The sequence below is a fragment of the Convolutriloba macropyga genome, chromosome 3 (genome assembly GCF_964194025.1).
Source record: "Convolutriloba macropyga chromosome 3, txConMacr16.3, whole genome shotgun sequence".
In the NCBI taxonomy this organism is placed as follows: domain Eukaryota; kingdom Metazoa; phylum Xenacoelomorpha; order Acoela; family Convolutidae; genus Convolutriloba; species Convolutriloba macropyga.
The window spans coordinates 6202568-6218343 of record NC_134470.1 but is presented as its reverse complement, the minus strand read 5'-3'; the positions used below and the strand labels follow the sequence as shown (position 1 = coordinate 6218343).

Genomic DNA, 15776 nt, shown 5'->3' with positions numbered 1-15776 from the left:
CTAAATCATTTTCTTGATTAAGCAATCAGAGACAAATACCAATGATGCTATAAATGATAAATATTTGATTATTTACTTTAACCGAATTGTTTGATTAGTCAAACCGTATTGTATTTAGAACCATTAGAAACTGTTACCAAGAGCAGTTGGCTCTCAGATAGACTAAAATTTGATTCTTTAACAACTTTAGTCTTTTTGTTAAGTTTTGCTAGATCTTAAGATCTTGCGAGTTATAAGTTTGTTGAGCTTACTTAACGAGAAGTTTGCAACAACACTAGCTACTGGCTGAAGCCCTACAATTTTCAGCACGAGATTGAACATAGATTATCACTAAGGTTTTTCTTAACTTCAATCAACAAAATTAAAGTTACAGTCCTTTAATACGTCCGAGCGACTAATTATTTCTGCGAGATCGTTAGTCAATCGAACCCAGTGAAGAACCAGGCCGGCGTAAAACTCGAGAACCAGGCTGTGATATATCGGTTCCGCTGAGATTCTTTAGCATCCGCAACATTTGGTCCGCCGACCCGGACAACAACAACAGCAGTAACACGAACAGCAACGGATCTTCGATTCAACCTGGTGGACCAAAAGACAACCAGCAACGATGGCCAGCAAAAGTCCCAACAGACACTGGAAGACAGCTGATTGGAAGGCAAGTGGTCAACTCAAGACGTTAGAGAAAGAGCAAGTTGATCTACTCAAGTCCTTCTCCAGATACCTCAACGAGCTAGAAGGCTTCCTGACACAAAACAAAACAATGACGGCCGAAGGTGCTTATCGATGTTTCTTCGAGACATACGACAACTTGGAAGACAACCGACAACAGCAGAGGTTACTATTAAAACCAAAGTATTTTGAAAGCTTTAACAATGACACCAGGCGTATGTTAGAAGAAAAGAGGAAGGTCTTGCGATGGGTAGTTGACAAAGTACCAGATCTCCGAGGCATTGAAGATTGTCGCGCAATAGTCGTCGACTACCGGAAAGATACACTGAGAGAGTACAAATTATTGGGAGATTATGTTCCAATCGCCAACGAATTGTTAGAAATCGAAGAGAAATTGAAAGCAGAAAATTTAGGCGAATCCGAAAAACAGATACTGTGTGATCAGGCGGAACGGTTATTAGAAAAGCTAGATGAAATTTGTGCAGAAATTATACGAATAGCGAAGACAGAAGCTTGTCACCATGGGTTTACGAATTTCAGTAATGCTAGGAGTCACTATCAAGACCTGATCAAACAGTACAGGCTCAGCAAGGATTGTGGAAACCAAACATCGTTAGTGTCAACTACATCGGCTGGTGACAAAGACCCAAACGATGAAACGGTAATTGATACAGGAAATGGAGCCATAGAAACCGCTGAGGAGAACGCCGAGGTCTCTTCCAAACATTCTGCTACACACGGAAGCAGAAAGCAACCCAGCATCGCCAACTCGCGATCATCGAGAAGGCGACAGATCGAAGAAATGGAGCTCGAAAACCTACAAGCAAAGAAAGAAACAGAGCAACGACTGCGAGAGCGTCAGTTGGAGTTAGAGCAGGAGCGTGAAGAAATAGAACTTCGTCGCCAGCAAGAAGAGTTACGTTTGCAACAGCAACAACAACAACAGCGGCGAGAACAAGAGTTACGCTTACAACAACAACAACGAGAACAAGAGTTACGCTTACAACAACAACAACGAGCACAAGAGTTACAACAACAGCAAAAAGAAGAAGAGTTACAACGACAGCAACAAGAGCAAGAGTTACGTCTAAAGATGCAACAACAAGAAGAGAAACTGCGTCTTCGACAGCATGAGCGAGCTCTTGAAAACGAGAGAAGGAAAGCAGAGGAAGACGAAGAACAAAGACGTCTGAAACTTGAGTTTACCAAAGGAAGCTCACGGGCATCTGGATCAGTGGCAGAATGTGTTGGATCAAGACGCAATCAAGAAAGAACAGCAGGGTGGGCAAAATCAGTGGCTCAACAGTCTGTCCTTAGACGGCCACTATCTCCAACTGTTGTTATCGACCCTCCAACGAATGTCACCAAGGACAGAGCTGACAAACGTTTAAGCACCTACCCGAAAAATACCCCGCTGTTCCAACCAGGCGAAAGACTTTTCTCAACGCAACTGACTGAACCGAGCATTCTCAAGAAACCAGAAGTCCGTAAACCAATTAGAGTAACGGACCCACCAGCGCCGCCGTTGAAAAGGACGACGTTTCAGCAGCAGGGATCGTCAGCAGTTCAAGACAGAAACAGGAGTCAGAGTCCCATTAACAACTCTCGAAACAGGTCTGCTGAGAGCTGAAACAGGAGCACAATGAATCACACCACTCCCCAAGTCATTTACCAACCAGTACCAAGCAGTGGTGCCAGTGGCTTGCCAAAACTAAAACTGACTGAGTTTTCAGGAGATCCTCTGGAGAGTGGTCAGGTCTCTTTGATGTTGTTGTTCATCAAAAGCCAATCAGCGATACAGAAAAGATGCAATACCTCAAGACCAGTCTCACGGGTCAAGCAAAAGCAGCAATATCGGGAATGGGATTCAGCTCACAATCGTACTATCACGCTTGGGATATACTCTGTGAGAAGTATGGCAGATCAGATTTCATAGTCAACGCGCAGTTGAAGAAAAAACATACTCATCCTCCAGTTCGGCATGACGATTCTACGAGCATCGTCAAATTCGCAAATGTGGCTACAAATGTGGTAAACACTTTGACTCAAATTGGATACACATCCGACCTAGAATCAGAAGGAGGGCTGAGTTCAACAACGAGAAAACTTTCTCCGCAACTGAGAGAACAGTGGTTGCAGTATATGCAAGATCGTCGACTACTGAGAGGTAACCTGATTATTTTCAAAGAATGGCTTGCCTCCAAAGCTGCAATTCATGAGAACTTGTTAGCACAGACAAACTCGTTGTTTGACAGAAACAAATTTCAAAGCCGTGATAAACCAAAGACGAGTACCTTTGCTTCAAACGCTGAAGAGTCGAGCAAACCCAAGAATTTTGAATGTCCTTTCAAAGACGGACAACATCCGATTTGGACGTGTGAAAAGTTTAAATCACTGAAAGTAAATGAACAACGAGAGCATGTCCAGAAGTTCCGGCTGTGTTTCAACTGTTTGAAACCAGGCCACATGTCGAAGGACTGCAAAAGCAGGACATGCAGTGTATCCAGCTGTTGAAGACGACACAACAGGCTTTTGCACAGCGACCTACCAAAGAAGGAAACTACAAAGAATGTCTCAGATGCTACAACAGCAGTAGCAACTAACATCGCCCAAGGAGGACTTCCAGTGGTACGAATCAGGCTGACAAACAGAGACTTAAGCCTAAATGTACTAGCAATGTGTGATTCGGGATCCTCAATCTCATTTGTGGACAAATCAGTGGTGTCAAAACTCCAACTCCAAGGCCGAAAAGCATCTCTATCAGTAGCAGGGATCCATGGATCACAGGATGTAAAGACTGAAATAGTGCCGATAGCTGTTTCAGCACATGAGAAGTCTCGACCATTGACAACAGTGCAGTTCTACGTACACGAAAAACTGAAATTGGGTGACCAGATTGTGGAGTTGCAAGAATTGAAAGACCGTTACCCACATCTGAGGAGCTTGCCAGATCAGAGCTACAATCTAAACGATGTTCAAGTGATTCTTGGACAAGATTGCTACGACATTCATCACCCTTTTGAATTCAAGAGGTCAGAAGACAAAGCTGCACCATGGGCAGTGAAATCAAAGATTGGTTGGGCTTTAAGTGGACCCCTACCAGCGAAGCAAGCAGCAACTCTTGCGACCACAGCAACATCAATTGCAGACGATAAATTAGCAAACCAGTTGAGTAAGTGGTCGGATATCGAGTCCTACGCTTCAAACTGCGATGTCACCGGACATTCAAAGGAAGAACAACGAGCAATCAAGACGTTGGAACAAACAACCCGATTCAACGGTGAAAGATACGAAGTTGGACTTCTGTGGCGAGAGGACGAAGTGAAGTTACCGAACAACTTCTACTCTGCAATGGGGCAACTCAAGTCCCTAGAACGACGCCTACAGAAAGACGAGGCGCTAAAGAAGCGCTACCAAGAAACCATTGACACAGATGTCAACGCTGGATACGTTCGGAAAGTAGATCAAGCTGAACTGAATGAAACGGAAGACAAACTGCAATGGTATTTACCACATCATCCCGTCATGCTGCAGAGTTTGATCGGAATCATATTTCGCTTCCGAGAACACCAAATAGCCTTATCTGCCGATATAGAAGCAATGTTTCTTCAAGTAGCTGTCCCAAAGGATGACAGCCGATGTTTATGATTCCTCTGGAGAGAAGGTCCAGAACGGAGAATAGGAATCTACGAGTACACACGACACGTTTTTGGGGCGAAAAGCTCGCCGACTTGTGCAAATTACGCCTTGCACCAAGTGGCGAAAGATAATGCAGTCAATGACGAAAATCTTGTCAAAGCTGTCCAGCGAAACTTCTACATGGACGACTTCCTAAAGTCAGTCAGAACCCCTCAAGAAGCAATCGAAATTTACCAGAAAGTCAGAGACATCCTCATCAAAGGTGGATTCAAGTTGACGAAATGGATAACAATTGACGAAGAAGTCAAGTCACACATTCCAGAGACAGACAGATCAACGAAAGTTGTGAAAACTTTCGAAGCAGAACCACAATCATCTTCAATCCTAGGACTCAACTGGAATGTGGACACAGACAGTCTCATAGTCTGTCGTGGAACTGAGCAAAAAGTTCCAGCAAAAATAACTCAGAGAATTGTCCTATCCTTTGTCTCAGCAGTGTTCGACCCACTTGGAATATGTTCACCCTTCACCATGCGAATGCGATTTCTTCTCAAAAGCATTTGGGCAGCAATAGGACAAGCATGGGACAAAGAGTTGTCAGCAGAACACTCAAAACTGTTCAGTGATTGGTGCTCTGAGTTGAGAGAAATAAGGACGATGTCGATAAATCGACTTTAATTCGAAAACGGATGTTCAAATTTGAGACTACACATTTTTACAGACGCGTCAGAGGAAGCAATGTGCATTGTGGCATATCTGCAAGATGAAGTAACGCTAAAACTGACATATGTAATAGGGAAATGCCGTGTGGCACCTATCAGACATATGACAATACCGAAGTTAGAACTTCAAGCCGCAGTCTACGGAGTTCGGCTCAGAAAGCAGATACTCAATGAACACGATGTCAGAATTGACAAAATCTATCATTGGACCGACTCATCAACAGTGCTACAGTGGCTACAGGCTGCACACAAGAAGCAACAAGTTTTCGTTGCGAACAGAGCAGCGGAAATACTGGAAAACTCATCGATGGATCAATGGAGACACGTCAAAGGTGTCGAAAATCCTGCCAACATCGGAACCCGAGGAATGTCCATCGAAGGTCTCAAGGAGTCCGTATGGCTAAACGGGCCGGCATGGCTCCAGGCAGATGAAGAAAAGTGGCCAAAGCCGTGGTGCCAAGTGAACGAACTCGAACCCGAGCAAGTTACGAGTACGGTAGCAACAGAAACAAAACTAGACCAACTATTTGACTGGAGACGTTACAGTTCCTTCAATCGAATAAGAAACTTCATTGCCTACTGCATGAGGTTCAAGACAAAGCAGAAGGGCATCCTCAAAGCAGACGAACTTCATCAAGCAGAGCAAATACTGTTTCGATTTGTTCAAAACGAAAGCTTCCCGAATGTTTCGAAGTCTATAGCAAACAGCAAAGAAATCTCCAAAACTTTAAACATTGCCAAATTGTCACCCTTCATAGAGGAAGATGGAACAATTAGAGCGAAAGGCCGACTGAAGCATTCAAACATTGATTACAAGGCACCAATATTGTTAACAGCAAAACATCCAGTTGTACAACCTCTGTTAGAGAAAGGGCATCGAGAAAACTTACATGAAGGCACAGAATATGTGAAAAACATGCTCCAACAAGAATACTGGATCATCGGGCTGAGAAATGCATTAAGGAAAATCAAGTCGAGATGCATCAAATGCAGACACAGAAACGCCAACCCAATTCACCCACCGATGGCGGATCTACCCAGAGAACGACTTGATGAACATGTGTTTCCATTCACCCATACAGGAGTCGACTACTTCGGACCCTTTGAAGTCAAGTTCCTACGACGTACCTTGAAGAGATGGTGCTGCCTCTTCACTTTCCTGACAACGAGAGCAGTACACATTGAAGTCGCACAGTCATTGGACACCGAGTCATGTCTAGCTGCAGTGACAAGATTCATTGCAAGACGTGGCTACCCAAGTACCATCATTAGTGACAACGGAACAAACTTTGTCGGAGCCGCCAATGAGCTGAAAGCAATCATGAACGAGTGGGACAAAGCAATGATTGAAAGTGACTTAGCACAGAAAAAGATTGTTTGGAAATTCAATCCTCCCGGAGCTCCTCACTTTGGTGGAATCTGGGAACGACTGGTTCAAAGTTGCAAGAAGGTCATGATTGCAATCTTGGACAACAGAAGCCTCAACGACGAGGTGCTCAGCACAACAATGTGTCTTGTAGAGCAGACTCTCAACGCAAGACCCCTGACAGCAGTAAGTGACGACCCTGCAGATTTGACGGCACTCACACCTAATCATTTCTTGCTAGGACGAGAGAACGCAAGTGCACCATTCATGCCATCCAGTGAACGCTACCATGACCTGAGAAAATCATTCAAAACGGCTCAAGCATATGCCGACATGATCTGGAAAAGATGGACTCGTGAATATCTTCCACAATGGAACCAGAGATCGAAGTGGTCAAAAGAACATGTGCGAAACCTGAAAGAAGGCGAGTTAGTATGGCTAGTAGATGACTCTGTGAAACGCTGTGAATACAAACTTGGACGAATCATTGAGATCTTCACTGGCAACGACGGAGTTGTGAGATCAGCGAGAGTCAAAATGGCACATGGAGAACTAAACCGGCCAGTCGTGAAGTTAGCGCCAGTATTCTACGATGGTGTTTGCGAGATCGAAAACAGGGCAGGCGATGTTGGCGCCACTTCAGATCAGCTAGAAAAGTCATCAGACAGCAAGAAATAACTTTTGAAACGGAAAAAACTTAGAGTTTGTCAAAACTCAAAAATGGTCAAAACTGAAAAATATTACAAGTTGGGACCGAAAATCTGTACACCCCCCCGATTTTGGGACTGCAAAACCCGAGCAACCCGAGTTAATGGCAGACGGTTAGGGTTACCTCTAAGCTACTCATGGACCCAACGAACGTTATTCCATCAGACCCACAAGTGTGGCTATTAGCACTTAAATGGTGCAAAATTGGCATTTTTCGATATTTTGTTATTTATTGTTAAATTTCTTAAGTTGTTTATTTATGATTCTTTAGATGATCATTAAAGGTGAAATACCGTACATTCGAGGCATTTAGAGCTTCGTAATAACCATCCGTGCTTATGTCAACAAAAGTAAATATTGCAGTAATTTGACATTTACTATGTAAACAATGACCTAAATCATTTTCTTGATTAAGCAATCAGAGACAAATACCAATGATGTTATAAATGATAAATATTTGATTATTTACTTTAACCGAATTGTTTGATTAGTCAAACCGTATTGTATTTAGAAACTGTTACCAAGAGCAGTTGGCTCTCAGATAGACTAAAATTTGATTCTTTGACAACTTTAGTCTTTTTGTTAAGTTTTGCTAGATCTTAAGATCTTGCGAGTTATAAGTTAGTTGAGCTTACTTAACGAGAAGTTTGCAACAACACTAGCTACTGGCTGAAGCCTTACAATTTTCAGCACGAGATTGAACATAGATTATCACTAAGGATTTTCTTAACTTCAATCAACAAAATTAAAGTTACAGTCCTTTAATACGTCCGAGCGACTAATTATTTCTGCGAGATCGTTAGTCAATCGAACCCAGTGAAGAACCAGGCCGGCGTAAAACTCGAGAATCAGGCTGTGATGTATCGGTTCCGCTGAGATTCTTGAGCAGCCGCAACAGACATCATTCGACAGACTCTGACCTCTTTGAATGCCTCTCAAGCGCTGATTTTACCAAGGCATTGTACTTTTTATTCAGCGTTTGTAGTCTGTTGCATAAAATTGAAATAAGCGAACGTTCGAAAAACTCCAAAAACGTGCAATTAAGCATCAATGTGCTCATTTGAATGTCAACGTTTTCTTCATTAAGTTTTAATTCGTCACTTTTTTTCTACATGTTTTAATTTTGAACTTTGACCTTGAACTGAAACCTGTGGGTTTTGAAACGTTCGCTTATTTGAACTTTATGGGACACGCTATAGAATATCAATTTTAACCTAAATCTAATCAGACTTATTCGAGTGCACAGGGGAATTTGCGCATAACATTACTGGGTCTAGATCTTTGTACGAACCCAAAAAGCTCATTTTGTTTACCATAGGGACCTTTTCCCCCAGGTCTAGGTACAGACTTATGAAAAGACAATGCTCGGCCGAAATGTACTATGAGAAGACCATACTCGACTCATTTGAGCTATCAAAAGATTTTAGCTGGACTTTAAGACATGCTGGACTTTAGCTTGACTCAGATTTTTCGCAAAAGACTTTGGCTCGACACAACATTTGCTAACGAAGTCGAGTTAAAGTCTTTTCATGAGTCCATTTATAGTCTTTTCATAAGTTCTCTTTTTTAGGATCCTGATTTTACATCTCGATGATGTTTCAGGTATATTAAAAGCGTGGAAATCTACTACATAAATGGAACTGACGACTACATCAGAGGGTACAAAGTATATTACAAAGAGGCAGATGGAGGCAATGTGTCCTTTGAACTGGCGGGCGATCAGGAAAGTGACTCTAATGAGACAGGATTCGTCTCTCAATATGTTGACTTTGAACAAGAGGGAACAGTCCCCGCTGGATTTGACTATGACATACAGGATAGCCGACTTGCAAGGATCCAGTTCAAGTTCGTTTTTTGACAATGGTTACTTGGAAATGTTCCCAATACCAAAAAACCCAATATGCTTAAAAAACCCAAGGCCTTTTTATATACAATTAACTCCCTTCGATCTTTTCGTACAATATTTCGCATTGGAAATTAACACTAATGCAAGCATGTTTTCAAGCATGTTTTCGCATTATTATGCTCATAATCCAATCCCATGTTCGGTTGTGATAGTTTCATATCAAATCCCAAGGGCCATTGTGGCATGGCCATGGGCTGGGACGCAGGGACAAATGCAATAGCTAAATATTATGCTAAACAGCCGTTGTGAATGTTTCAACACCACAATAGAAATTCGGTTTATTTTGTTTAATTTTTTTCATATTTGTTATATTTGCATGAGGTATTTTTTCCTGACACCTATTAAAACCCAAGTCGAGAAATCTTCCGAAAAATATGTAAGAAATGCGCTGAAATGCGCTTATTTTTCGAAAACGTTAGCGCAAAAACGCTAAAATAATGCGCTGAAATGTGCTTTGAAAATTCAGCGCAATTCCTACAAAGTTTCAGCGCATTTCAGCACATTTCAGCGGATTTTTATTAATTTAATTCAACTATTTGCAACTATTAGAATATTACAATGCCCAGAAAACACAAGTAATTGTGAAATTTAGTAGCTTAGTTCTACTGTTAGAGAGTCCTTCCATGTATTGAACGAGCTAACAGCAAGCACGTATGAAAAACGAGCTGAAGTCTGATCATGGCTGAATATTGTCTGACTGGGTCGATCTGATCATGGCTGATTATAGTGTGGATGGGTCTGATCATTAACGCGCACCTCAATATGGATGCAATTTCTCAAAAGCGCTTAATTTTTTACGGATGAGCTGAATTTGCGCTGAAATTTGTAGTAAATGCGCAGAAAGTTTGTTGTCTCTACGTTTTCTCAAAAGCGCTGAAATTTTCCTACCGATGTTTTGAATTTGCGCTAAAACTTTGAATGAAATGCGCTGATGTTTTGTTGTTTCTACGTTTTCCCAAAAGCGCTGAAATTTTCCTACCGATGTTTTGAATTTTTCTCAAAAGCGGTAAACAAATTTCTACGGATGTGCTGAATTTGCGCTGAAACTTTGTAAGAAATGCGCTGAATTATAATTTTTTTTACGTTTTCTCAAAAGCGCTGAAATTTTTTTAAGGATTTGCTGATTTTGCGCTGAAACTTAGTAAGAAATGCGCTTAAATTTTATTTTTTTTTTTCAGTTTCTCAAAAGCGCTGAAATTTTTTTAAGGATTTGCTGATTTTTCGCCCAAACTTTGTAAGAAATGCGCTTTAATTTTATTTTTTTTCGGTTTCTCGGAAGCGCTGAAATTTTTCTACGATATGCTGAGTTTGCGCTGAAACTTTGTAACAAATGAGCTGAAACTTTGTTGTTTCTACCTTTTCCCAAAACCGCTGAATTTTTTCTGCGGATGTGCTGAATTTGCGCTGAAACTTTGAAAGAAATGCGCTGAAAAAAGTGCTGAAACTTTTGCAAGAACTGCACTCAAAATGCGCTGAAATCATGTAAGAAGTGCGCTGAAAATGAGCAAAAAATTTTGAATTTTCAGCACCTTTTCAAAGTTTCAGCGGTCTTCATACATAATTTCAGCGCTTTCAGCGCACTTCTTTTCAAAAAATGCGCTGAAACGGCGCTGACATCTCGACCCGGGAAAGCCTGAAATCAGTCGAATCTCCAGAGTAAAAAGAAAGTTGTTTCACAGTGCGCTATTTCATGTTTCATCAATCGCAATTTGCTTTCTAAATATTCGAATGAAAATTACATTGATTTCATTATGAATTCGTGACAACATTTTACTCAAAAGATTCCATGTATTTTTTGACCTTTTAACTTTGGTGTATCTGACAAAAAAGCGTGCGTTCTATGTCAAAAAAACACGTATCCAAGATCGCTGGTGTACGGCGGGAGAAGTTGTGATGAAACACAAACACAGCCTAAAAGTTGGAAACTGATTTTATATTTTGTAAAATTATAGCTAGCTAAATAAAACTTTATGTTCAGTGTGTTCCTAACCGGGAGATATATATATATATATATATATATATATATATATATATATATAAATATTTATATATATATATATATATATATATATATATGGGTGTGTGTGTGTGCGTGCGTGTGTGTGTGTGTGTGTGTGTGTGTGTGTGCGTGTGCGTGTGCGTGTGTGTTTCTGTGTGTGTGTGTGCGTGTGTGTGTGTGTGTGTGCGTGTGTGTGTTGTGTGTGTATGTGCGCTTAATTTTTAACTGATATCCGCACCACTTATTAGGCTCTATGCAAACTATTGCGATTGAAAACAAAAAATGTTGTTCGATCTTGTTCCCATTCTTCAAAGACGTACTTAACTTTATACGAGAAACATAGAAATTTTAAATTTAACACTTTTTAGGGATATCAACAATGCTAGCATCGGAGATTGTATGGGACCAACTGGCACAGGTGGTAACTGCAGTACAGTAGGATCTCGGACATTGGAAAAGTCTAATAACATAAGTCTAGATTACTTCATATGTGGATTCGCAATCAAGATTTCTGATAACCAGACAGCTGAGCCAGGGGTATACTCAATCGCTCCATTCTACGCCACTATCGGTGAGAAAATTTTCCAGATTAGTTACTATAGTAACCACTGCCCAGGTCGAGGTGGCCAGACCGAAGTGACCCCTAATCACACGATCTTCGAGCGAACACATGTTCCCGGTGCTCTCGAATTACATGGTCTCAAAAAGGCTTCGAGCTCACTTTAGTCTGGAGAATGCTCTGATACTTGTCTGATCAGAGGTCACTTCGGTCTGGGACGGTCTGATCAGAGGCAGTTTCGAGCGCACACTAGTCTGATCAGAGACAATTTCGAACGCACACATGGTTTTCTAATGGTTATCTGGTCAGATCTTGTCAGAACTTCAGAAATACTGTTAAAAGAATTATAGTCAACTAAAAGCTGTGAACTGAGAAACAGATTGTTGCCATTTATAACGATGATTTTTTCCACTGAATTTACCATTTTTCAAGGCAAAGCAACTCTTGAAAAAGTTCCACGCCTTTACTCAAATCTTACATTTACACCATTTTTGGCGTTAGCTGAGACCCGGCTATATAATGACACTTGCGTTATAACAAGGGGGTATACGAAGCATACTGGGTCGGGGGGGGGGGGGTCAATAACGGAAATTATCCGAAATATTTATTGTTTATGACAGACTTTCCAACTTTGTTGCGATCCTCGAGAGCAGAGGGGTGTGAGTTGACAGCACACCTGGACTACTTCTACGTACGCAACTCAGCCTGGGATTTCACTCAGAGTATCTCAAATGGCACCCAATGTGGCACTCAACAGAAGGTGTACAACTTAGGAGACTCAAGTCACAGCCCAAGGGCAGATGAGATAAGTGAGTACTGCTCATCAACTATAGTTATTACTGCCCTAGTTCAAAACTAATGCCAAATTTGCAAGCATTTGCAAATTTTTGCTCAAAAATGGCAAATTTGTAAAAATTTGCAAATTATCCCTTTACAAGGTCAAATTTGCAAATTAATGTTAAGTTAGCAAAAAATTGCAAACGATGGGCCGAGTTCGCTCCGGTCGAGCTTTGCTTAATTTATCAATTTGGGTTATTTTCCTAACCTTTTCTCAGAGATTGCTTAATTTAGTTAAAAAATGTTCAAAGTACGCCTTGTAAACGATTTGTGTGGTGAAATCACCCTACAGGGCCAACTGCGAACTATAAGAGACACAAATATTCAGACCTATTGGCAAATATTTGTAAAGTTAATGCATTATTTTACAAAGTTTGCAAATTTATTTATAAGTAATTGCAAATTTGACATTAAGTTAAAACTAAGGTGTATAGTCAGTCCCATAAAGTTGCAACGCTATTGAAAGTTTTATAGGTCAAAGTTCAAATTTAGAACTTCAGCAAAGTTCAAATTTATCTAGCAAAACACTGTCCATTTGCATGCCCCGAGCTTTTCGAACGTTTGATTGCGTTACTGTTAACTTTATGAGACTTACTGTATAGCGTGTTTCATTAAGTTGAAACGAATGCGAATGTTCGAAAAACTAATTAAAAAATGTTCAAGGTACACCTTGTAAACGATTTGTGTGGTAAAACCACCCCACAGGGCCAACTGCGAACTATAAGAGACACAAATATTCAGACCTATTGTCAAATATTTGTAAAGTTAAGGCATTATTTTACAAATTTTGCAAATTTATTTATAAATAATTGCAAATTTGACATTAAGTTAAAACTAAGGTGTATAGTCAGTCCCATAAAGTTGCAACGCTATTGAAAGTTTTATAGGTCAAAGTTCAAATTTAGAACTTCAGCAAAGTTCAAATTTATCTAGCAAAACACTGTCCATTTGCATGCCCCGAGCTTTTCGAACGTTTGATTGCGTTACTGATAACTTTATGGGACTTACTGTATTGCGAGTTTCATTAAGTTGAATTGAATGCGAACGTTCGAAAAATTATAGGCGTGTATAGTCTGTCCCACGAAATTGCAACAATTTTACTTTGCCAAACAGGCCAAAAACTTGCAATTGAGCATGCGAATGACCAATGAGGACATTTTTTTTTGAAACGTTCACTTAGTTCATTTTTATGGGACACGCTATATATGAACAGCAATATGTCGATATCTGCATGTTTAAAATTTTAACTTTGACTTTTGTAACATTTGCTACTGTTTCAACTTTATATTACGGGATTATAACCGAAAGAAACTTTTCAAAACAAAAATATAAAAAAAATACTGAAGTACTAGTGCAGATATCCGTGTCAGACATTGAAATTTCAAGTCTGGTATATAGGTGCGAAATACTAAAGCTGTTGTTTTTTATATGAATATATCCCAGGTTTAGACATGGACATATCAAAAGACCATGCTCTAGCAAAACGTGCCATTAAAAGGGCATGGGGGGACCAAAAACAAACAGTGTGTTTGTTTCATTTTAGGGAATATCTTGAGCTTGACTTGACCCAAAGTTTATTACAGTCCCCTCAACCGAAAACTTTTTGCTGGACTTTTTTGTTTCAAGCTTCAAGATCCAAAGTTCCAGGCCCGACTGTTTTGTCTCAATTTAATTTATGCCCCTTAGATATTTGCTCTACTCAAAATGTGGCACCCATTCATTTTTGTTTCGACCCAAAATTCTCCTGCTGGAGTTTTGTTCGACCCAAAATATTTGTCTTAATTCTGAATTGGGTCAATAATTTTCTCGCTGGAGTTTTCATTTGCCCGCAGTCTCCTGCTTAACTCATTATTCTGAATTGTTCAAGAAATTGTTCAACTCAGTTTTCTGAATTTAAAAATTTGAGTCACTTTTTGAAATCGTGAGTCCAGGAAATGTTTCTTCTTTCTTGAGTCTTTCTTGAGTTTTTGTTTGAGGTACTACTAATTAATCAAAAATCTGTATTTGTCTCAAATTTAATATTTCAAAATTTTGGAATGGAGAACACTTTATAAAATCCACTTTTTTGTGATGGATAATGGGAAAAAAATTATATTGCATTTACCTGACTTCATTCAACAGCAGTGAATTTTTTTTTTCAAAAAACATTTTATTCCCCTCCCCAATTGTCTTATCTGCTGAACTGTTTCATGACAATACCGTATAGAATGCGTCGTTTCTGCTTCAATATGTAAGAAACAAAAAACTACTGACAGGATTTCAGAAAAAACAGACTTAAGTTAAGATTTTTGCTTCACCAAAGAAAAGGTAATGCCCGTCACAATTTTAGCACCAAAAGACTAATTTCCATGAATGCATTCTTATGAATATCTCAAATTACATCCAAATTATTAAGCAGTCATCGAATATTATTGTTTAACTGTATTTTTAATCTAGGGAAACAATACAATATTGGTTTAAAATTTACAACGTATTTTTAGACGATTTTTTCAAAACAATTGATTTATTATAACTCAATTATCTGAATATCTTTACGAAATTTTTGCATTACTTTAGTTCATACCATAAAATTTACTCCTGATCTCATTGACTTTTTAATAAACCGTAACTTTTTTATTCTTTTGCGAATTGTTTTTATGGTCCAACCCGATGCATGTCCAGACGTAGATTTGCATTTGTTTTATATACAGTTAAGATATTTTAAATTAGAACTAATCCAACAGTGTTTCTCGTTGTCACTTTATGACGTCCATTTGTCTCTAATCAAGTTGCATTACATTTTGAAAGACTCCAAGCTAAAAAAAAGAAAGACCTTGTTGGCTATATGGGTAAGTTTTGTCTGAAAAAATCTTCCATGATTAACTTCCTATGAATTTACAGGAAAAAGAATATCAAAATAACAGCTGGAAAAGTTTCCGATTTTTCCTGCTAATGCAATTCTACTAATTCCAGTTCGTTTCTGACTAATAACCCGTTTCAGAAAACACTCCGAAGAGTTCGGACTAAAACTTTATTCCGAAAAATATTGATTTTATAATTTGAACCGTATCAGAAGATATAAGCAAGAAATTTATAAATTTTGAAAATTGATTCGCATGATACTCCATATCTTGGCTAAATATCACACGAAATCACTGCTGAATGTTGTCAGAGCTTAACAAAGCAATATAAAAGACGATTGAAAAACAAAAATTTGTATTTTTTGTTTCTCTAAATACAAAACATTTTGTCTTCAGATTATAGCAATTAGTTTCAAAAATTACGTTTTCCAGTTTATTTCCCGTCATCGTCTCTAAAAATCAAACATTCACTTTTCGAGTGAAAATGAATTGTTTTTAAACAGACGTTTTTCATTTTAAATGATGTTATTG

The 15776-nt window shown here is 39.3% G+C and overlaps 1 protein-coding gene across 1 annotated transcript in view; it reads left to right on the top strand.

The window, feature by feature from the left end:
• The window catches only part of LOC142336807 (uncharacterized), a 70597-nt gene that overhangs the window by 34888 nt on the left and 19933 nt on the right, over window positions 1–15776 (top strand). Inside the window, exons 9-11 of the mRNA XM_075385739.1 lie at window positions 8707–8949; window positions 11378–11580; window positions 12189–12377. Coding sequence (XP_075241854.1) covers window positions 8707–8949; window positions 11378–11580; window positions 12189–12377 — 635 coding nt within the window. The remainder of the gene's footprint in view (window positions 1–8706; window positions 8950–11377; window positions 11581–12188; window positions 12378–15776) is intronic.